Genomic DNA, 23,548 nt, shown 5'->3' with positions numbered 1-23,548 from the left:
TTGAAGAAGTGGCCTTACAAAGTATCACCTCTTTCAGTAGAAAGGATAAAGGGTCCCACGGGATTTGGCAACGCAAACGTTTACGTTACTGCAAACAAACACTCCGGCTTTTGCAGATGTCTGTGAAGGACTGTCAGGCAGCTGTGGAAAAGGAATATGAGGAAATTGCCCATAAGAAAATGGTTAATTCAGACCAAAAAGGCAGGAGCAAAAGAGCTTGGCAGATCTTCTGAGGGTAAAGCTACAAACCCCATTTATTGAAAGTCTGGATGCTGGGTAACTTGATCTGATAGAGTTAAAAGACACTATTTTGGCCTGCAAGAGTCCTGAACCAGCCAAGTTCAGCCCAGCTGCTGCTGTTCACAGCTACAGCAGCACCTCTGAGCAGCGAACTCCTAGAGAAACACAGCTTTCTCAGCACGTCAGGGACCTCTAAGCAATGCCACATAACTGCAGACCACCAGTTTAAAAAAAAAAATATTTACTTAAAAATAATTACATATTGGAAAAAATCCTCTTTTTTAGTTTAAATTATGACACTGTCAAAAAAGGTGAAGGTAAAGCATTTTAAAATTATTTCATCTAGTTAGCAGAAGGTGGTGGTGGGTTCCTTTTTCTTTTTCTTTCTCCCACCAGCCCCTTGTACTACCATGCCAAAGTTGGCTGCAGAAGTGAGAAAAATTATTTTTAAGGAGATATCCAAGTTTTCTACTAGCAGTTTTAATAGCTGGTTTCCTTTTGCCAGTGCTGTGCTTGGCCCTCTTGTCCTCTACTCCAAGATATTTCTACCTGTTCTCATTACTAGTTAGACAGCTTCAGGACCTGGCAGACAGGGCTACTTCTGATGGACAAATGTCTGGAAACAGCTGACTATTTACTAAGGGTCACAAATGCCGAGAATCCTTTAATTTTCCTACTCTCACCTGACTCCCACAACACTGAGGATCTACTGCAGATGGCCTGTCCTGACCTGAATGGGGTAACTTGTGCCCGCAAGTTTCCTGGGTGGATTACAATGAGCAGCCCAAGGCCAGAGTGGAAGCGGGTGGCTGCCCGGGGACAGCGCTGGGCGCCCCGGGACGCCGTCTGGTGTGTGTGCTGAGGGGCTGTCAGCACGCTGCACTCCAGGAAGAGACCTGCCTCCAGGATGGCAGGTATTATTTGCAAAAACAGGTAGCAGCACAAGACAAGTGGTAAGAGCTCACTTAGTTTGTACCAACATGCAGTTCTGCCTCATGGAGTGGCAGAGGGGACTGTTAGAGAACTGTAAAGTTGCTGTCTCACAAAGGAAGATAAAAAGCTTGGGGAGCTCTTCTTTACAGTGTCTTTTCTAACATACACTGGGACACCAGTGATGCTTTTGATCTCGCCTGCGATCTCCTCATTATTGGCCTTTGCAGCACTTCATGGCTGGGGACACATGGAGGTGGTTCAGCAGACCTTCACACATTACACTGCATGAGATATTAAAGGACTGGTTTTCATGACCCAGCTGTCCTTTCCAACTCCATACCCCTATGAGCTAACCTGCCAGACCATTATTCCTTCTTGCTGAAGGAGGAATGAATTCACGTAATGCAATTATCAACAAAGGATCAACTACATTAGTGTACAAAACAGAAATTCAGGATAGGCATGACTACCTGGTATATTAAACTCACCAGGATATCCCACTGCTCTGCCTTTTTCCAGATGAATTTTACAAAACACTTTTTTGAGCTGCTGCAATCATTTCTTTACCAAGCAGCATCCTTTCTTGTTGCCTCAAAACTAAAGTCTGCTTTATACAGAGTTCTGAAAAGAAGAGATAGGCCCTGAATATCTGTCACTTGAGAGGTTAGCTTAGATTGTTTTCAACAGTTTGTGGTACTCATAACTGGTTTTAAATTGACAGGGGAAAGCGGTAAAAAGAGTAAGATCTGTGTTTCTGAGCTCACATCAAAGAAGAGCTTTAAAGAATGAGTAAAAGGCTGTCAAAAAAGGAAGGCTTTACCCAGCTGCCTAACAAAACAAGCTTCAAAAAAAAAAAAAAAAAAAAAAAAAAAAAAAGAGACAGTGTCCCAAAACAAATTAACTAGATAGGGAAAATGTTAGTTGAAAAGTAAATATTTATCAGGGCCCGTACCTGCTAAGAGAAAGACAAGAAAGGCTGAAAAAATCCGATCACAAAAGAGATGTTTTTGCTGTAGAAAGAAGGGATGGCCATTGGATTTGGAAGTACTTACGGTTCTTTTCTGCACTACTGGCTACATTAAAGTCATCAGCCTGAGATCAGCTCTCCATTACACTGCACAGAGTCTTCAGATTATTCACTCCCTGACATGAATTCCTCTTACAAGGCTTCTTTAAACTTCCCTTTGTACCCCCAGCTTTTTAACTGCCATCATGAACCTTCAAGATTTAACCCTAGGAAACAAAGCAGCAGATTCCTGATGCAAAGATTAATGCCACTCCACAGAGAAGTGCAGACACATGAATTATCCACACGTCTTTCATGCTGACAGAGCCTTTAGCCCGAAGCAGCGTGCAAGGCAGGTACATGCACACACCCCACCGCTGGAGCGGAGCAGCCTCCAGGGTGAAGGGCGGCAGCCGGCGGTTTTCCCTGGTGGTTTGCTTCCCTCTGGATCTGCAATGCACAGAGCAATAGCAGTTTCTAAAGCTTTTTCTCCTCCGTGCTGAGCTATCCCAGAGCAGATGGTGTTCGGTGCTTATACCTGGAGCAGTGCTTAGCAATTCCAGAAATGCTTTCTGACGCATACTTCCCCTAAATTGTCTTTGCCATTTCCTAAACTAGAACTCAGCCTCATGGATAAGTACCTCCTCAGTCACTAGGCTCGAAGGGAGCCCATCATCAAATTCAGGCAAGCGTTACTCTCTGTGTAAGCAAAAGGAGGTTTTGGCAGCACCCACTCCTGTTGCCAGCCAGGATCTCCCTGGTCCTCAAGTCACTCCAAGCAGCTCAAATTTCCTTTCTAAAGCTGCACTGCTACAACTATCTGATACTGTCCCCTTTGCCTGGGCATCCCCCGGGGAAAAGAAGGTGCGACCATTTCTGCAAACCTTGAATTGCCTTTTGAATACAACTCCTCCTTAGCATTTAGGCTTATTAATAAGAGTCCTTTTACAGATTCATCTGGCCAGATGATCTGAGTGACAAGCAGCCATGCAAGCTCAAGCACAAAACAGACAAAAGAAAGTGCTTCTTTACATAGTGGGAGGTGAACTTATGGAGCTTGCTGCCATGGGAGTTTGTGGAGGCAGACCTTATCCAGCAGGTCTGAAATGAGATTAGACAGATTCATGGACAAAAGGTCTGTAAAGGACTGGGCAGGGATGCACCCCCTGATATCCCCTCTTCAGAAACTGCAGGTGTTTGGGAGTACAAAGTGAGAGACTTCAGAAAGGTGCCACAGCCACGCTCCGTTCCTAAATATCAACTTCTGCTTGCACTGTAAGACACAGCTTGCAGGGCTAGACAGACCATGGGGTGACCTAGTCACACATTTCTTATGTTTCTATGAGGTAACTGGAGCACCAAAGCCCCCAACACACCACTCCTAGGCCTGGCTACGAGAGGAAGAACCAACTGCCCTGTGAAGACACATATGGGTGCCTTCATACACCACATATTTGTATATGAAATCCTCAGAAGCCCTAGAGCCCTGCTTCTGCACCATCATCACACAAAATATGTAGTCCAAAGCACTGGGTGTAGGACACTGCAGAGAAAACCCAAGTTAGAGTAGTCTTCACCTTGCTCGAGTTCTTTGTGCAGACGTTAAAACCTAAAGCCTTGCCTCAGTTTGGTGGGTACAGCCCAGCAGTGAGTCCAGGGAATCTGGCTGTACAGAGGATGGTCATATGAGCACATTCATACACAACGAGAGGGGGAAAACAAATCACCCAATACATGTCAATTTTTATGCCAACCTGATGTGTAGCACGTGTGATTACTGCAGAAATCAACGTGGGTAATTACAGCCATCTGCACCCATTACTACCATTTGTATGTGTATTCATAGTAACTGCACATTACTTAGGCATGCCACTGCACAAACATATTAAACAGCTAATTAATTAAAAAAACAGGCCTTCTCTGCTTAGGAGGAGCCCATCACCCACTAATCACAAGAATACATTTTCTCCATCTGTCAGATTATTTGCCCCCTTCCCAAGGTCACCAGGAAAGATGCAACCAGCCTGCAGTCTCGAGAAGGCTCTGCTAGGGTGGTAAGCTTTCTGTTTAAGTGACTTCCTTTGTGTAGCAAGGCTTCAGACCGTGGCTGCCTCTGAAAACACAACTATGGCACTTCCACGGAACAGCACAGGGCTTTTAGATTACCTCAGGTGACCTTTGGATCTGACACCAACTATCTTTCCACCCCTCCCAGCGCTCACTCGCCAAGCACAGAAGAGGCTAATCACATGTCCCTGAACAGGGCAGCACACCGGCAGCCCAAGCGCGCATCCCCTACAACACACCTCTTGCCATGCTGGTTCCTCCTCCGGCTCCTGTTTCTACAGCAAACTCCTAATGCAACAGTAGATTATAAATACACAGAGGACCGCTGTGCCCCAGAGCTTCACTGACATATGGTTCTGTCTTTAGTCAGAAGCTATGGATTTAAATTTAGGTATGGAGCAGGAGGTTAGGTTTCAAAATTCCAAGATAAATCCTCCCAGAGGAGGCAATGAGACCAGAATTTTGTCCCTCCAGTACAGCCTTAAAGCAGATGGGATCATGGAGTCAGTACTGTTGAGCAAACCACACTGCTTATGCAGCCCTGAAACGCCGTGCCCAGCTTTTCAGCTGTTCAAAGACTGCTGTAGCTACAGCCCTTTGTACCAGCTGCTGCTCCACCAGGACCAAGAGAGTGGTCAGGACTCGCTGGACGTCCAAAGTTTGGGTAGAAAAAATTGCTCCAGCTATTGGCTTATATTACAGCAAAAGCTAGCGATACTCTGCCTCAGGTTGAATCAGCACTTGCATTAGCTCCCCATCCCTTTCAAAACAAGTGTTAGTGTGAAGGGGTAATAAGCTACAGGCCTAACAGCTTTGGCTGTTTTTCATTTGTGATGAAAAAAGGAACAAATACATTTCAAATCATTGTGAAATATTTGTGAAACAAATCAAACCTGTTCTTCCTGCACACATAAAAAGCAGTGCTGAAGAAGCCACTACAACCCAATAAAGTGCAAAACGTTTTCATCGTTTGGCACTGTAGATGCTTACCCTAGTTATGGAGTAGCTCAAGACAGCTCGACAGTAGATTTTACTTTGGTTCTCCTAAAGCTAGAGACAATACTCTATGTGTTTTTTTAAAAAAAACAAAACAAAACAAGACCAAAATATAAAATAATTTCTGTTGCTCCAGATGCTGGCAGACAGGCTGCAGCTGATGGTGCTTTGTCAAATGGGACCTGTGAAAATACTGTACTTGGATCACCACAGTTGTTGCCCAGACAGTCTGATCACTTTATACTCGCTAAGAAGTCTTCTGACATCTCCTGCCTACCCCCCCAAATTTCTACAGCTCCAAAGATGTCCAAAGCTCTGTACAGCAGAAGGAGGCAGAACACTCTGGTATAGCTCCTGCCTGCAGCTCCTCTGAACTGCTGCAAAGGATTCCAGGCCGGACTGAGGGCTGAAAGTAAGTGACCATGACACATGGGCACTTTGATCATTTCTAGACGATTCTGCTGCAGGACCACATCAGCATTGCTGTACACGTGTATGTTTTACACACAGACGCACTTTCCCTACATTCTTCTCCAAGCACAGACTATTTACTGTTGTGCAAAGCACAAACTTATGCTGACTGGATCCATGATTTGGTCCAATACCTTCTGAACTAAGGAAAAACGCCTTCAAGGAAACTACATTCAAATGTGTCTGTCTCCCTCGGCTGTGCCCCCGAGAGGCACAGAGCAGAGGCAAGCCTTTCAGGAGAGCTGGCAGCCTTCAGTGCCCCCCGCCTGCCTGTTCCAGCCAGGAGGAACCGCTCCACAGGCAGAATCCTCCTCTGGGCATCATCCCCTCCTTGTGCTGCTTGACCACCTTGGCCTGCTGAATCCAAAAAAGTCATCTAAACAAAACCTGCCATCCTCGGTTCCCCAATCATATGAGAAGCAGCAAACATGCTGAGTTAAGTGCAAGGTAAGCAGTATTTTTATTTGGTTAATTAGAATCACTCATCAAATGAAAACAAAGAAGTGATTTACTGCAGAACTGGTACAGGTAGTTGTTGCATAAGTACATTCCTGCATATTTGGCTACTTTAGGAATATTTTTTAATTAACAGTTTCTCCTAATCTAACGCAAACCATAGAAAATATGGAAAGAGAAATTTCACACAAGGACACTGCCGAATCCCTCAACTGCCAGCTATTTTTTTTCTTCAGGGAGGATTTTAAATTAAAAGCAGATTGCCTTCATTAGCGTTACCAGAAGCCATGTAACTGCCAAAGCTGACAGAAACACAACTGTGATTTTCAGATTTGGCAAGTGTCTTTTTCTCTCTCTACAAATGTGGGTAATGTCATTCATATTAAGAGGGCTTTTGTGGGGGACACTGTGCAAAGAACAACTCCTTCCTCAGGAGCAGAAAAATATCTCCAGAGCAGCAGCTTCGTATTCTAGGGCACCCAGGATCCCTCTCCTTGTTTATTTTGCAAGAAAGTGCACTGCATTAAATTTGTGCTGAGAATGGTCAGACAGTAAGAGTGCTATGAACTGTCTCCTCCTGATGACTGAGCAGAATACAGTAGCAAGTGCCACAGTAAACATTTCAACACCGATCTTTGACATATAGCCATACTCAACCTTTCCGTAACATGCTGCCAAAGCCTCAGGAGCCATTCAGCATAGTTTCTCACTGAAATCCCTATTCTCTTTACTTCACTCTAGCTAAAAAAGCTGATAATATCCTGATGTGAAAATTACATTTCTACCAAGGGCAACTGTGCTTGCAGGCTTCATGGTCTGCTCCAGAGTCTCAGCCTTGGTGATAAGGGGAAAGTCTTGGTAGTATTTTTACTCCTTCAAATAATAGCTGCAGAAGTGAGGGAGGCATGCGTGATGCCAGCCTGCCAGGGTGTAAGAGCAGGCAGCAATGGACAAACAATCTGCTGTTCATTTTTAGAGTGACTCCACCTGTCCTGCTCCCCTCCCTGGTACATTAGTCTCCTCTAACTTCTGGTGTTGAGCTTTCCTCAGTCTTAGGAAGAAAGCTTAACATACATAACCAAGGTGTTTAAAAAGACACTGGTGTATTTTAGTTTGTGTTACATGTGACACAGTGGATGCTGGCTTCAGGGGTTGAACAGAGTTGCTAATGTGAAAGCGAAGCCATGGGGATGACCCCGACCTGTGCATACTCTCTGGGGTCAGTAACAGCCTCCTCAGCACCACCGCTGCCCCAGGAGCTGCCACTGGCACAACACGGCAGGACAACCAACGCCTGCTGTGTGTAGTTCACTGAGTGTTCTATGATGAAAATATGACAGAAATTACACGATGAAGAAATGAGACACATGGGTAATCTCCAAACACAACCCACATGCTCAGCAGCATGGCACTAGAGACCACAGCACCCCTACGTGAATGAAGTATTTATTCCCCTGGCTGTAGCTGCAATGGGAAGATCTGAACACAGTATTAAACTTTGCAGGAAGTAGCTTAACACAGTATTACCACAGTCACAAATGTAAAGTCTGTCTGTAATAATTAGGATTGTACTACATATGATTTTATTAGACAGTCTTATAATCAAGACAAAAATAGCTGTCTACATAGCAGTCACCAGTTTCTTTACTGTCTAAAAATAAAGCAACAAATGTAATGCAATGACAGGCATGGAAACAACTGAAATAATGTTAACCTATATTCTAGCCTGCAAAGGTAATAGCGGTACGCCTACTGGTAACCTTCAATCTAACCTAGAGTTAAAATGTTCAATGACTCTGCAATTTTGGTTTGTATCTGCAAAAGAACCAGAGAATCCAGTTCCATCACTGTAGTCCAACTCTTCCACCGCACAGTGAACAGAGTTCATTATCCATTGAACTAAACACTATGTAATGAGTTAACAATAATTAAACCGAAAGAGATACAGATTAAAGGAATTTATTATTCCCTGATCTGCCAAGCAAATTGTTTAGATACCTGCAATCAATGAATAATGATGAAACAAAATAAAAACCCAACAAACCAAAAGAGCCAACAACAGGCTCATAAAAATCTGTTCAGCAAGGCCCATGTATCTTCGTTAGGTTGAACAGCACAGCATTTTAATCAACAAAAACCCCCTGTCTTTATACATCATGAGAACAGAGGCAGAATGTGGCCCTAAATTATGCTGTTACTGTTTATTATTCATGTATCATGGGACTGATGAAGATTTATGGTCCCATTGTGCTGAATACTATATAGTGAAATATAGAGAAGTAGTGAGACTTAGTACTCCAAGACTTTATAATTTAAAGACAAATTACAAAAACAAGGTATTACAATTTAAAGACAGTTATGCACAGATGGGGATTGGAGATACTGACAGATTAAGCAACTTGCCCAAGGTCATGCCAGATACATGTGCCAGAGCAGAAAATTCAACTCGAATCTCTGGAGTACCAGCACAGGTTTTTACTAATTTACATTGCTTCTCCTCTTGATTTCACTAGATATTTATTAGTTTATGAAATATGACAAGTTCAAAAAATACAAACATTACATGATAGTACTGGAACGATTTCCTTTCATCCCTCCTCCTCTGAAGAGCTTCATTAATGAAAGAGGTTTACCTACACATCCACCCAATTTATCTGTGTATGGCACAATTGCAGCATTTGAACAGAATCACAGAATAATTTAAGCTGAAAGGTCTTCTGGAGCCATCTAGTCCAACAGCTTGCTCAAAACAGGACCAATTAGAGCAGGTGCTGCAGGGCCTTGTCCACTCAAACTCTGAATATCTTCAGGGATAAAGATGGAAATCCCACCACCTCTCTGGGCTCCTCTTCCAGTGTTCACTCACTCATGTTGAAAAGTCTTTCCACATATGTAATGAGAACTTCCCCAGTTCCAACTTGTGTCTGCCACCTCCCACCTCATTGCTGTGCACCCAAGTCTACCTCCGTTTTCTCTATTCCCACCCATTAAGTAGGTGCAGACAGCAGTGGGATCTCCTCTAGCCTTCTTTCTTTTAGACTTTACTTCTCAATGTTGAACAAACCTGGGTTTGCCTCCCCTCGTACATCACGTACTCCAGCACCCTAATCATCTTGGTGGCCTGTGCCAGATTTGCTCCAGTATAGCCATACCTTTCCTTTACAGGGTAGTCTGAAATGGGACATCATGCTCCAGGTGTCACTGAACAGAAGGGTAATAAGGCACTCTACACGTTTTCTTTTTTTTAACAAAGCATGCAAATAGCTAATTTTCTTTAACCAATTATTGTATTTTTATGCATTTTAACTACACAAACTCTGCATCCCTCAGTTTACAAAACAACATAGAACATAGTTTTTGCACACCACTTCTGGAAGTTTGCTGCTGCAGGGATCTCAGCATATGCAGGCACACTGGGCTCTGAGAGCAACCGCTGATCCAATAAAAAATACTGGAAAAGGGCATTTCAGATGTCTTTCTCTCTAGCTGAGAAAAAGGATAGCCAGATCAGCCTGAGTGATGTAACATGCTCAAAATATATCAGTGATAGCAGGATAACACAAGACACCATGCTGCTGGATACACATACATCAGCAGATATATTTAGGAATTTAGGTCCTAAACCCTGTCACAGAGTGTACTGGTAACAGTGAAAAATATTTAATTTATAACTGTGGCAGGAGATTGCTTCAGTGCAGCACAAACAGTAGCAGCAGTGTTACTTATTAAGACAAAACTCAAGCCCCCAGACAGCTGATCCCGGATAGTGGGAGAAGGGATACTGCATTTAAACACAGCGGCTTTCTTTCCTGGTTTACAACTGAAATGTGCCCTGTGTCCGAAGGTATTTGCTCTCTGTTTATTTTACCAAGAGCAAAGTCACAGCTTAAGCTTTGTTTATTTATATTTGCTGGCACCTGTGAAGATTTACCAATGAAAATTTCCTTTTAATTAGTTCTGCAAAAGTGCTATCAACCTTTTAGTTTAGGTTTCCCCTGAATGTACTGTCCTATGGAGCAGCCAAATCAGTCCACTCAGTGACAGGCGTTCATCCTGTAGGAAAGGCATCTGCACGGCGTGGAGACACGTGGGGCTTTAAGTGATCCCACACCTGACCAGCGCAGTACATGTGGCTATGGCGAAACAAAGCGTCCTCCATGCTGCTGCCCAGGGTGGGACAAACCAGTTGTGTGTCAGAAACAAGCGTTGCTCTGTATGTAACTGCTCACCTTCATCTTGGGAGGTTGCTGTACATCTAAGCTCAGGCAAGGAAATCTCGTCCCACAGAGACAGCGGCACAAGAAAGCTGCTGTGGGAGCAGCCCCTCCACAGCTGGGACTGAACCAGCAGCACCAGGAAGAAGCTGGCCCAAAACAGGCCACATCCCCTCCTCCAGGCAAAGCTGAGAATAGTCCAGTCTACATCTCCCAGAGCACGGACTCAAGAGCTGCTTGTCAAAATTCCTTTCCCAGAACTACCACACCACATACAGGCACACACACATCTATATATAAAACCCATGAGTTGCTTCCAGTTTCTTGGCAATAAACCATAACCTCTCTTAAGGTGTTTTTCCCTAAAACAGCAGCAGTCAGCTTTTCAGAAAGACATAGCTGTATGCTCATTCCTTTCAAACACAAAATTGTTCTGGATGCCAATGTCACCTTTATACCAACACTGAAAGCAAAGCAATGGATCCCCAGCTTTGGACCAGGAGGAGTCATTCCTCCATTTATGGACACATTTAAAGCCATACCAATGATTCCTTATGCACGGTGAGAGCAAAGGTGCATGCCACATCGAAGTATAGCTATCACATCATACCCAACAGATGACTTATCCAGTTGCATGACAGGTTTGTTTGTGAACACAGGGCACATAGCCAGACAATGCTGTCATCCACCACGAGCCCAGCATACATCCACCACGCACCTGCAAAAATTTGTATTTTGGGCACAGAACAGATCTGCCACAAGTCACAGAATCATAGAATCATTTAGGTTGGAAAAAACCTTTAAGATCAAGTCCAACCGTTAACCTAACACTACCAAGTCCCAGTAAACCATGTCCTTAACTGCCACATCTACATGTCTTTTAAATACCTCCAGGGATGATGACTCCACCCCTTCCCTGGGCAGCCTGTTCTAATGCTTGACAACCCTTTCAGTGAAGAAATTTTTCCAAATATCCATCTAAACCTCCCCCGGTGCAACCTGAGGCCATTCTCTCTTGTCCTGTCACTTGGTACCTGGCAAAAGACACCAACACCCACCTGGCTACAACCTCCTTTCAGGTAGTTGTAGAGAGCGATAGTCAATATGACAAGGGGTGGCTGTGAAACTTCAAGGAGAGAGAAGCGAAGATAGTCCACTAACGCACCACATGCCTGAGGCTGGACATCACTTACCTAAACAAGCCCTTTTCTATCATGTATCATGATTTGTCTCACTTCTCACACTCTGCAACTAGTCAAGTAAAACACTTGCCAGGTAAACCTAAAGAGCAATTTACAGCACTCTGTTCTCCCACACTTAATTTCAACCCTCCATGTCTAACATAATTTTGACCACCTTACATTAATGTGTCTAATAAGTGGTATCACATATTATCACCCTGTATAAACTCTGACACACAGAATAATTTAAGCCACGCTTCCCACATCCAAACTTTTTCTGCCCCAACATCAATGCAGCAGAGATAAGTAAGTTATTGTTTAGTATTAACTGATCAAATAAAATACAACTTCCCAAGACACAGCTAGTCCAACAGACACTGTTTTAAATCAACTTAATGCGAAGCCTAGAAAGAGGACAAATGTGCAAACTCACCTGGGAAGACATAACGCAGTATCTGACCACTGACCTGAGCACAGTACTTCCGTGGCAGCACTGAGGAACAAGGGGGTCTCCCTGCTCTTGCACTCTGTGCAGGGACTCCACTGCCTAACACACTTCAGAGATTCATGCATACATTCATATAACATCATACCACTTTTTGCTTATCTGGGCTTAAATTCATTTAGGGAACATGCTAGCGGCAGATGAAAGGCAAAAGGCAAACTGAAACACTTCTCTGACCTCCCCAGGCACCTCCCAATCTCTCCTCTGCACCAACCCCCCAAAGCACAAGCAGTTGGGACATTGCTACACCCTACCACCATCAGAGAGGATGGCACAGCCCCAGGGGAGCCTGCGGCTGAGTCAGCGGGACTTCTACCCACGGGTTCCCACTATTGTGCAGCCCTTCCTCAAATTCACAGCAGATGAGTCTCTAGCTATGGTTTGGCCTTAGAGAGCCTCTCTAATAAAAATACCAGCCTCCTCAACATGGAAGCCTCTATGAGACCTCCCACAAATGAAAGAGGAGTGGGGGGGGTGGGGGGGGTGTTTGCAGGGCTTGTTTGGTATTCTGTCACAAAGCCAAACAGATGTTTGTAAAATCTAAACTAGTTATACAACTGTTTTACACTCATGCAGCTGTGCACAGTGAGCAACTGCATCAGGGGGAAGACCACTGTGCTCTTTTAAGGCACTCTTACATCCAGGGACTAGAGTTTAATAAACCAAACTTCCCATGAGTCATTCAAGCTCTCTCATTCCAATTTAGCATTTATGATAGAGGAAGCTGCTGAAAAGAGCAAAGTGAAGTGGCTTTTCCAGCTTCGTGGTGAAAATCTGCATCCAGATGGGGACTAGGACCCAGACCTTCCTCCTGCCAGACCTGCAGGGTAATCACAGCACCCATTTCCACCATTCAGCTTAACTGGGGAGATGGCAGGAATAGCCAAGAGGTGCTAATACAGAAGCCCTGCTTTGCCACTCATACAAAATTCACTCTATGCTATGCTTGGCCCTCACTTCAGAATCAATTATACAATCTAATCACTGCAAACTTTACTGCAACAACATGTACCAAGAGCCGAGAGCTTGTTTTTTTGGCTGTATTAAAAAATGTAAAATTAATTTCTGACAGTGCTTTTATTATATTTTTATTTACGAACAAAATTTACAACTAGAAGAAATTCTAAAATATTCATATTTTAGAAATATGCCTGTCCAGCTAAAAGGCAAGAGACTTGGGTAAAACTAGTGGAAACACTCCAACTAAATTATATAGTATAGTTTTACAATCCTATAAAATACCGATTTTTTGCAAGCCAAAACTATTTGTCATAGAGGATTTGCATTTTAGTCATATAAAAGATTGACTGTCTGCCTAAGTACTATCGTGTTGCTCCCTGAAACCACAGTAAAACTTTTTTGTTGTTTTCTTTTTTCGATACTTCAGAAGAATGCATGGCAATTTAAAAAATTCTTTACTCGTGTTGCTAACATAGGAGTTTATAACAGCTGGATTATTCTGTACTTTTGATTCATGCTGCACTGTGTACGAAAAAGCACAAAAAATTAAATTAGTTTTATAATCTCTGTACAGTCAACACAATTGTGATTAATGTATTTTCTAAAACTCAGCGCGAGAGCATTGTGAATAATCATCACAGCACACTCTGCTTATTCAAACCCTAAGAAAGAAAAAAGAAAAGTTTTCCATATCTGAAGAATTCCAAGTAAACTGGGAACACATTACTGAGCAGAAGTGACTGACCCAGCTCACAGCTCTGTCACGTATAGACAAGTATTTTAAGTGCCTACAGTCTAAAGCTTCATTATTTTTTGCAGAACAATCTGGCAACGGAGGTAACACGATTCCCTGGGAATCGAATGTTACTTAAAGACAGGTTTCACCTGTCACAGATATAATATATTCTGAGCAACAAAGTGTCAGGGTACATAGACTTTACAGGAGAGGGCAGTCTGTCCTTCACGGGTAAGAGGGAAAAAAAATGGAAATTTTCTGCTTTCATAAGAGTTTTGAATTTTATTTATTTTTTGTAACTTTGAGGGGAAATGTCCTAATGCAACGGCAGCTACAGCAACTTTGTGCAAACAAACTACAAAACAGGATGGAATAATCTTCAAGCAACTGCTACAAGGGCTCCTGCAAGCTTTAGGGTCTCCCTTCCCTAGGTCTGTCCCCATCACGATGGGGCAAGAATTATCCTCACAGCTGTCAGGAAGACATTGTCAATCCTTGTTCCACAGACAGCAAAGCAAGAATGTGACTTCTTCCAGGTTGATTTAAAGATGAAGAGACTCTGTACGGACTTGTTCCAGGCCACCACCCAAGCAGGTGGTGTGTCTGCCCCACCAAGCTGCCCACTGAACCTCTCCTTCCTTCTCACAGCTGTGCCTGGTAGTAAGTATTTGGAGAAGCACCAAAAAAGACGGCCCAACTCTGACCTAGCTTATACAGGCAGAAACAAGGAGGGACTTGCTTAGGATTTTCAGAGACTCAATCTACGCAGAAAGTTCAGAAGGGGCAGATGAAAGTCAGCGTCAAGCGCCCTCCTCAGCTTTACTGTCACGCAACCAGACGTAGCACGCCCAACTCCTTTCTGAATTAACACTTGACTAAGGAGATGCTCTTCCACAGGAAAAGCGAAAAGGTGACTCTACACGTTTGCTACGTGCCTGCTGCAGCACAGAACATTCAAGGGGATATGGGAGAACCTCTGCATGTATCAAAGGCAGTTAGAGCCAAGCCCTGCTGTTCCAGGCAGCAGCTGCGCAGGACACCGAGCGCGGGGACTGCGCTTTCGACGGGAGACACCCTGCCACTGTGCAACAGGATGCCTCACTGAAGACAACTCTCGGGGGGGGGGGCTTTTGTTACTGCTTCTCTGAGCAGGAGCAACAAGTGCACATACCATCTCGGAAACTGCTTGTTGATTTTCTGCTTGCGGGAAGGCAAGCAATCACATTTGGAGGTAACGTATGCGCCGCTACAGAAGTTAGGCAGAGCTGGCAGGGCCAACTGTACGCCAGAGCAGCATGCCATCCTGCCACTATCCCCTCCGTAAGGCTACCTGCCTGCTAGATGTACACAAAAGCACCTCATGGGACAAAGAAAGAAACCCAATATATAGAAATGTGTTGCATTTAGCAGAGGCTAGGGCAGCAAACAGAAATTAAGGCTGTTTCCCCCAAGGAAACCTGTGGATTTTCACAGAATTGGGATGTGTATTTCCCTGGTTTTCCCCCAAAATTCCCAGGCAGTATTTCTGCTGAATGCTGGAAGCGGATACAAGAGTTCTCCTTACACCAGCAACACCTGCCAATTGCCCTCCCACCTACCCTGCTCCTCACTTCCACAGTCCCGCAAAACAAGCAACAGGAACACCGGAGCTGCTGCCAGGAGACCAAAACTGCAGCACTGGCCCCAGCCACGCAGTGCTGAGACTACTGCAGACAGCAGAGTCAGGATTACAGCTCAGACCAACAGCTCTCTGAGGCTGGGCACATCCTTTTATCCTGCCTTCACCTTCCATGCTGTGCCCAATGCAATTTGATGCTGCAGTAAAAGCAGATGATACTCAACACCCCCTCCCTAGTCCGATGGGCAGCGGTGGATAGGGCCCGTGCTCAGCTGCTGCTGCTGGGCAGGTGCTCCATGGCCTCTGTTTTCAGTGATCATTGTTGTGGCCCGCAAGGAAAATAAAACCTCTGGCTCTAAATACACTTTTCTGATAATCAAGTTAGCAGCTCTCTCCCTGCCTTCGGTTAAGTCAAAGCACACATAATTATTGAAATTACCCAGAGGAATATATCTGGTCCCCTCAACGTGAGATAATTGTACTGAAAGCAACAGCATTAAACCAACTGTTTCACAATCCCTGCCAAAAGCCACACATCTCTATCGAGCCCATCCTGCGTATCCAGAGATTGACTGACATGTGTTCTTAAACAAAGCAGGGCACTTGCAGGGCAAGAAGAGAAACAGGAGAGATGAGGTGAGCTCTACAGTTTCATACAGTGGTGGTGGTAGGTGTCTCTGGCTATGCATGCGCGAAAATTTTTTTGAAAAGAAAATATCAGGCTTTTGCTTCACCAACAAAAGAAGCTGTTGAAATAATTTTGTCAGACACAGCTGATAAGGATAATTATGTGGTGAGAGCTTAGTCATCCGTATCACAGTGACAGAAAGGCAGATTCTCTTAAAAATAATGTCAACACCACAAAACTCTAAAGAATATCTAAGCACAAAGCTTTCCAGATTTCAGACATAGCTTAGGTAAGCACTGGGTCTGCGAAGACACGGGCTCCCCCGAGCCTCCCGGCGCTGCCGTACTCGCCGCTAGAGGGAGCCCATTTTTCTCCAGAAATCTAATTTTCATAATTGCTTTGTATGCACACATTCACAAATTAACAAAACAATCACAAAGTGTAAAACATGTCAATTTCTATGTGTATTTTAAGTTAAACAGAAGTGGAGATACACAGTTCAGGCATGGCCCTCCTCTAACATTCGCACCAATATACTTGCCAGATGGAGGAAAAGGCACAATTCCCTGTGTTTTGCCTTATCTGAAATAGCACTCTAAACCAAGCAGGCTACAAAGGCCGTTCCAATTTGCCCCTAACAAAAACTCATTAGTGTAAAGGGGTTGCTATTGCATTCGGGAGTTCACCATATAGCAGCTAACCTTGAGAAATCCCGCCTGCCTTGAGTAACTACAAACCAAATATAACAACCACCTCAAAAAGTGCTGGAGCAGATTTTCCCCTTCCAATTAAGGGGTAAAGATCTTTCCCTGGGAGTGGGGGAACCGCAGATTTTATTTTTCATACCGCAGATGCAGGTTTACCCATCTTTGTATTTATGCCTTTTGTACTGTAACTGCCAGAAGTTAAAATGCCCTTCGATACTGGGTTTCAGTACCCTCTGCATACTCTGAGACCTGTCAAGTCCCATGTGCAGCCAGACCTCTCCTCTACTTAGTTAACACTCCTCCAAACGGCTCTAACACATACACCTGACAATGTATTCATTACAAAACCAAATCATGCAGCCTATAAGGACCAAAAGATTAAAAAAAAAATTTCTGACTCCTTTCAGCTAAGGAACTAGGGAAGCATACGCGTGAGATATGTGACTGGATGGGCAGCAATATGGCCTGGCAAAGTCCAGCTGGCTTTTTTCTGTGCCCTCCTTTCGATGTGTTACACCCATCAACAAGCTCAACCTAGCAGTAAGCCAAGTCCATGAAGGATTAATCTCAGGAATAAACAAACCAAAGCAAAAGCCTAGTCCAAGGAGCGAGCGAGGGCCAAGCACATCCACATCAAATCACAACTTTCAAGTCTTCTCCAGTACACGGGAGAACTATCTCTGCTCAAGACACTGGGGAGCAGTCACCCATCCAATGTCAGTAATCCTAAGACACTCCATCAAGTCAGCAGAGAAAGCTGGATAGCCTCCCCAACGAGCAGTATTTTCTGCTGTAGGCTCGCTCTCTTCCGTCACAAACCACACTGTGAGCCCAAGAAGACCAGCCCTTAGCACAGGCACAGAGAAGTACACCTAGAGCAGGGAACTTCTCTCCCTCAGTCACCAGAGTAGGGGACCTGCGATGGGGTAATGGTGTCTGGGTAGCAAGAACGTGAGAAAGCAGGAACTGAGGCTTGCTACCTCCAGAAGACTTGAGAGGAACAGAAGAACTGGAAGCTCTCAAACGGTTTTCCCGTATTTTGTAGCAATCACAGAACTGGGGTGCAGGTCATCCAGCTGGTGAGTGGGAACCCTCTCCAACACACAGGAAAACTTTACTCAAGTTAGTACATCTTATGGAAGCAAGTATTGTAATTTTCCCAAACCCAAGGAGTAGGGAGCGTTTCCCCCAGCGTTAGAAACTTCCTTCTTCACCTGGGACTCTGGGTGCACGTCTGTCAGGATTACTAATATGAGCAGCCGCTTCTTTCATGTTTGGGAGTTTTGCCATTGACTTCAAAGTAGTGAGATATAACACCTTGCGTATTCCCTAAACACACTTAATAACAGCACCTGACACATTTAAAGTGCTTAGACATGTTAAAGGCATTGTACAACACCAGCAAAAAACCAGGAACCCCTGTCTAGGTGGTTCATGAGAAATCTGGTAAACCAAGTGTCTATCCCTGAATCAGATGCTTATCTATTAGCCAGCTAATAACTGTGCGACTGCTTCTCTAACTGATCTGTACAGTCGTAAGCAGGGACTACCTTCTGGTGAGCTGCAGAGACTTTGTATTACTCATAATCCTCTTAAAACCTAACAAAGAATACAGATTAGAAGGTGTAAAGCATGCAGTAAGCGTTCTAAAACCAACATAAACACAGCCATCTCAGCCTGAGTCAGAGCCTGCATCATGCGAGCTTACTAAACACCTTTTGAAGTCAAGTTCTGGGGGTGCAAGCAGCGTGTGGTTTGGCTCCTGGTGCCAGGCTGGTGTGACTGCAACACACACCAAGCAGCGCCTGGAGCCAGTTCAAAGCAGACAGGAGTGAGGTCAGCCTAGCATGGCAGCACCGCTTCGGGGACAAGGCCGTGGGGCTAAGAAATGAGTTCTCCCCTTTGCTTCAGGCCATCAATGGAAAGGGAAGGCACAGCAAGATCCTGTTGGAAAAGGAGAAAGTGAAGGGCTTTTGCCTCCAGAGGGCTCGGCAATAAGGCAACAACGTGGTTGGGGTAGCTCTCGAACCTCTCTGACAACATGGAGAAGGCCATCATCAGGCAACCTCAGCGCAGGTCCAACCGGAGCCACTACTGAACCGCCTTCATCAGCATTTCTTAACTTAGCCAAAAGTTGTCGTATGTGATGTGTGTGCATTTACAGGCTTCAGTCCGAGGTAACCTGACAAGGCTCCATACAGATTACAACCCCCATGGTCAGCAAGATGAACTAATGCTGTTGAAACCAGTCTTAAGCAATGATTGAGTATTTTGACAAAATGTGGAATTATAAACTGCACAATCCTGTACTTACTACATGTGGGGGATACTGCAGGAGGGTCTCGAGGCTTTTCTTTTTGGAGACAACAAAACTGGCATCAACTTCTGCACTAACCTGCACAACCACTAAAGAGCACACATGCTACACAACACTATATTAGGAACATTTCTGAAGTCAGTACTAATGCACACCAATGTTTTAACTGTACCGGGCAAGTACTACAGCAATAGAAAAGGGCATTCCTGAATATGTATCAGTCAGAAGGTACGCAAGGTAATTACCAATGAAAATCATTAAGTCCGTTACCTGTTTTAACTACTGGGCTAATAATGTCAGCAGGAGGTTTATGTGTGGAACCTCCTTCCCTGGAGCACTTCTTCATATTACTTTCCATGCGGTATTCCTTGAGTTTTTATAGCATTTATCTATAGAGTTTCCCTGTTTACAGTAACAGCCAGAGATGCCCAGTTTGATACTGTAATTTTAACTACTGTTGCTTACGACTGCCAGCGTACACGCTCGTAGCGGCAAACAGTAGAAAACAAAACTCCTGGTTCCTAGAAATCCTTGTGTCCTCTGTCACTTTTTGAATCTCAGCAATCCGTAGGCATGAGATGCTTTACTCGCTGCTAACCTGTGATACGTGATACTTGTAACCACAGCTCAGGGGATCCTGAATGACTGCCCCTGTAGTACTATCCCCACATACAACGCTGTAGCCATCTCCACGAGTATTTGTAAACACTTAGTCTTCCAAGAACTTTCCACTTGAAACATGACTGCTAATGTATTCACATTTGCAATAATTAGATGCAAATTTATAAAAAGCCACTTTCTTGCTCAACTGAATTACTACTCTATTAATAGTGATGTTCAAATGGTTTTGAAATTCCCCACTGTTTAACTTCCAAGGACTGCTCATTTTATTTTGGAAATTTACTCTTGGTTGCAACTTGACAAAGAGAGTATTAATTTTTTCACATTTATAAGACATGTATATGGTTCAGCCTTTTCCATTCATAGGTCAGATAATGAATTGGTTTCCCTGGAAAACTACACAATGAAATATTCAACATAAGACATTCTGTAGCTTAGATGTGAACTACAAACTGCAATTTTACTGGGATGTCCCTGTAGGTTGGCTCTGGCACGTACGCCTGCATGTTTTATGCTTTGTCTGGAGGAGGAAGCGCCCACAAGTGAGGAGAAAGCTCTCGGCTATGGGTCACAAGTTGGTGTATCAAAACTTAGACACGAATTTTTTCTAAAAAAAATACAGTACCTCAGCATATTTCCCCCAAGCTTTCAGGAAAAAAGAACAAAAAAAAAAAAACCCCAAACAACCCAACATAATCCAGACCTTGAATATTCCTTGGTATTTCTGTGGTTTTCTGCAAAGGGGAGGAAATCAACCAAGATTTGTCCAAAACTAGAATGAAGGCAAGAGGAGACACTCTGATGTAGGTTGCTCGGGTTTCCTCCACGCTTTACAAGCTTGACACAGGGTCGTTTTACTCCTGCTTCATTTTTAACAAGTGACAAATGCCATTTATAGGTTTGTTTCCCACCCAAAAGAAGATTAAGAGAAACCAATTCTTCTCTCTCATAGCCTTCCGTTACAGTCCGATTACCCCGATTTCTGAACCAAAAACCCTGAAACCGTTTCAATTGTACTCAAAACAGAAGAAACGAGACAATGAAAAAAAATTAAAAAAAAAAAGAAAGAAGAAGAAAGCCACCACCGAACACTTGGTGCGATCTCACAGCTTCCTTCGCATCGCCGCGGCCGGCGAGAGACCCCTTCCAGCGCGGGCAGCGGCTGCGAGGGGGCTGCGAGGGGCGCGGGGTGCCCTGGCCCCGGGGACATCTCTCGGGTCCGACTTCTCGCCGCCCACGACCCGAGACAAACTCCCGCGGCGGGTGCCGAGCGCCCCCCCCCCGCCCCCTTCCCCACCCCGAGTCGTGCCCGGGGAACCCCCGGAGCGCAGCGGCCCCGCGGGCGGCTCCGGCCCGGGGGCTCCGCTCTTCCCGGCGCCTCCCCGCCGCGCTCCGCCGGGACTCACCGGAGATCTCGGCCTGGGGCACGCCGCTAAGGCTGAAGCCCTTGGCCCCATACAGCTGCCGGACCTCGGCGCAGCTCCTCGCCTTGCTGCCGCTGTCACCGCGGGCCGGGCCGGAGGCGACACACAGCAGCCAAAATCCCCACGGGAAGAAACGCATCCTTCTCCGCTGGCCCCGCCACCTGCCGTGCGAAGGGCAAAGCCAAGGTCCCGCGGCGCGGAGGCGGCCGGGGGGCCCGGGGCGGCGCGGCGCGGGGTCCGAGGCGCGGCCCCCCACCCCCGTCCCCGGGCAGCCCCGGCGGGACGGCGCGCAGCGGGGCGGCGGGGCGGGAGCCCCGGGTCGCAGGCGCTGCCGCTGCCCGCGGCGTGCGGGGACGGCGCCGGGGAGTTCGATCCGGACGGCGCCGCGGCCGGGCGGAGGGGGCAGAGATCCAAGTTGGGCCGGGCCGGGCCGCTCGAGAGCCCCGGAGCGTGACCGCGTAGAGCGCTTTTGTTCTTAGCGCGGCTGCATCCCCGGGCAGTCCCGCCGCGATGCTGCCGGCTGCGGCGCCGCCGGGCCGGGCGGAGCGGGGCGGGGCGGGGCGGGGAGCGGGGCGGGCAGCGGGGCTGCTCCCGCGGCCGGGCTGGGCCGGGCTGGGCTGGGCTGGGCTGGGCGGGCCGGTCCGTGCGTGCGGCGGCCCCGCTCCACCTGCGCGGCGGGCCGGGCGGCGGGGGAGGCTCCCGAGCGAGGCAGGGCTTCCCCCGCCGGACGTGGCATCACGCCGCCCGGCGCCAATCCCGCGCAGGGCGCAGCCCCCGCCCCGGGCCCGGCCCCGCCCCGCCCCCCCGCCCCGGGCGCTGCGCAGCGCCGGGCGCAGCCGCCTCCCGGACCCGGGCCGAGCCGAGCCGGACCGGTGTGCCTGCGGGGCGGCTCGGGCCGAGAGCTCCGGCCCGGCCCCGCGGCGAGGAGCGGCGCTACCGCCGCCTCTGCGGCGCGGAGTCCCGGTCCCGGTGCGGAGAGCCCCGTCCCGGTGGGGATTCCGACCCGCCTCGGAGCACGGAGAGCTGGGGCACTCGGGGGTGGCACGCCGTCCTTCGGGAAGGACGCGGTGAACAGGGGCGTTAAACCCACCCCTGTCGGCGCTTAACCTGAAGCCGAGTTTCCCCAGATTTGTTGGGGAAACAACCACATAGAAGACGTAACTTACAGAAAGAACACTTAGCCAGACCACGGAGTCGAAAGTCTTAACTGAGAGCCTGGGAACCCAGCAAGGTCCTTTAAGTGTCCCTTTAAGAACAGATGTGGGGAGAGAGGCGATTTTCAACTACAGATTCTCGGCTCGGGAGTTTAGTTCCTCCAGCAGCCTGCCAGCTCCTGAAACTGGTGCTGTGCAGCTCTGCCAGCCGTGTTTTAAACGTGTTGTAACTGCTTCCCACAGCACTGAGGCATCTGTGATCACCTGCGGGTCAAGGCAGTGCCCGTGTGTTTCCCCCTCAGAGGAGCGCACAGGCTTTTGGCCGGTATCTAACACATTTCACAACAGACAGAGGACCCAAAGATCACTGCTCTGAGTCTTCTGAGAGCGGTTGTTTTCTATGGAAAAAGAGAGAGGGAATCTGCCCCGTGCTTCAGCTGAAGCACATGTGTGAGCTTACACCTTACTAGACATTAGAAGCCCCACACAGAAACAACACCACGGTGCCCCCCCAAAACCCAGCAAAATTTATGAGAGATTGTACCTTTTGGACTAGTCACTCGGGCATGCAAAAATACATGGGAAAGTTGGGTCGTTCACCTCACTGCCTCCAAACTGCTTGTTCTCCTGAGGAACGAGTAAGGGAGAAGTAAGCGACAGCAAAGTAAGAGCCCCAGGGAGGGGAAGGATGGCAGTAGAGAAGAGGAAAGTTGTTGCTTTCCTATGAAATCGCCTAATGATTTCCTATTAAATCTTCCTAATTAAATTCAGCTATGACATACCACAAGGCAGATTAAGAGGATCTAACTGCAAAGATAAGGAGAATTTTGTAATGAAGATCATGACTAAGGTGACACATCATTACCACCAAAACTTAAAAACTGTGAGTCAGATACACCCCATACACCCCAAATCTTAATTCTTTTACAGATGACATTGTGCCTTTTGGTCTCTTGCTGCATCTCTCAGTGATGCACAGTTTAGAATCTCAAGGCTTACAGAGTCCCAAAAACTTGGTACACCTCAGCTTGGAGCTTGCTTTGGAGGCTTCCTGGAGCACAGAAATGGGCCTTGTTCCTGGAAATACGTGGGAAAAAGAATCTGCCATGGATGATGTAAAGCCTGACCTACCTTGTTTTTAAATGGGGTCTCTTTTGTAAATGCAAGAGTACCGCACACATAACAGGTTACCAAGTACATTATGTGGCACAAGGTTATTTCAGCCCTTACTCCTGGGTATTTATTCCAATTTTATAGCCATAACCCTTTCCCCACCCCAGGCTTTGAACACGTCACTCAGAGACCTATGTCAGA

General features: G+C 46.4%; 1 protein-coding gene across 1 annotated transcript in view; it reads right to left on the bottom strand.

Moving 5' to 3' along the window:
- GPC1 (glypican 1) overlaps positions 1 to 21,365 on the bottom strand; it is a 216,150-nt gene extending 194,785 nt beyond the window's left edge. The window contains exon 1 of the mRNA XM_074877780.1: positions 21,063 to 21,365. Coding sequence (XP_074733881.1) covers positions 21,063 to 21,219 — 157 coding nt within the window. The 5' untranslated portion in view covers positions 21,220 to 21,365. The remainder of the gene's footprint in view (positions 1 to 21,062) is intronic.
- Positions 21,366 to 23,548: the final 2,183 nt, after the last annotated feature.

The sequence above is a fragment of the Strix uralensis genome, chromosome 9, assembly GCF_047716275.1.
Source record: "Strix uralensis isolate ZFMK-TIS-50842 chromosome 9, bStrUra1, whole genome shotgun sequence".
NCBI lineage: Eukaryota > Metazoa > Chordata > Aves > Strigiformes > Strigidae > Strix > Strix uralensis.
The sequence above is the reverse complement of the archived record's forward strand: the minus strand, read 5'-3'. Positions and strand labels throughout refer to the sequence as shown.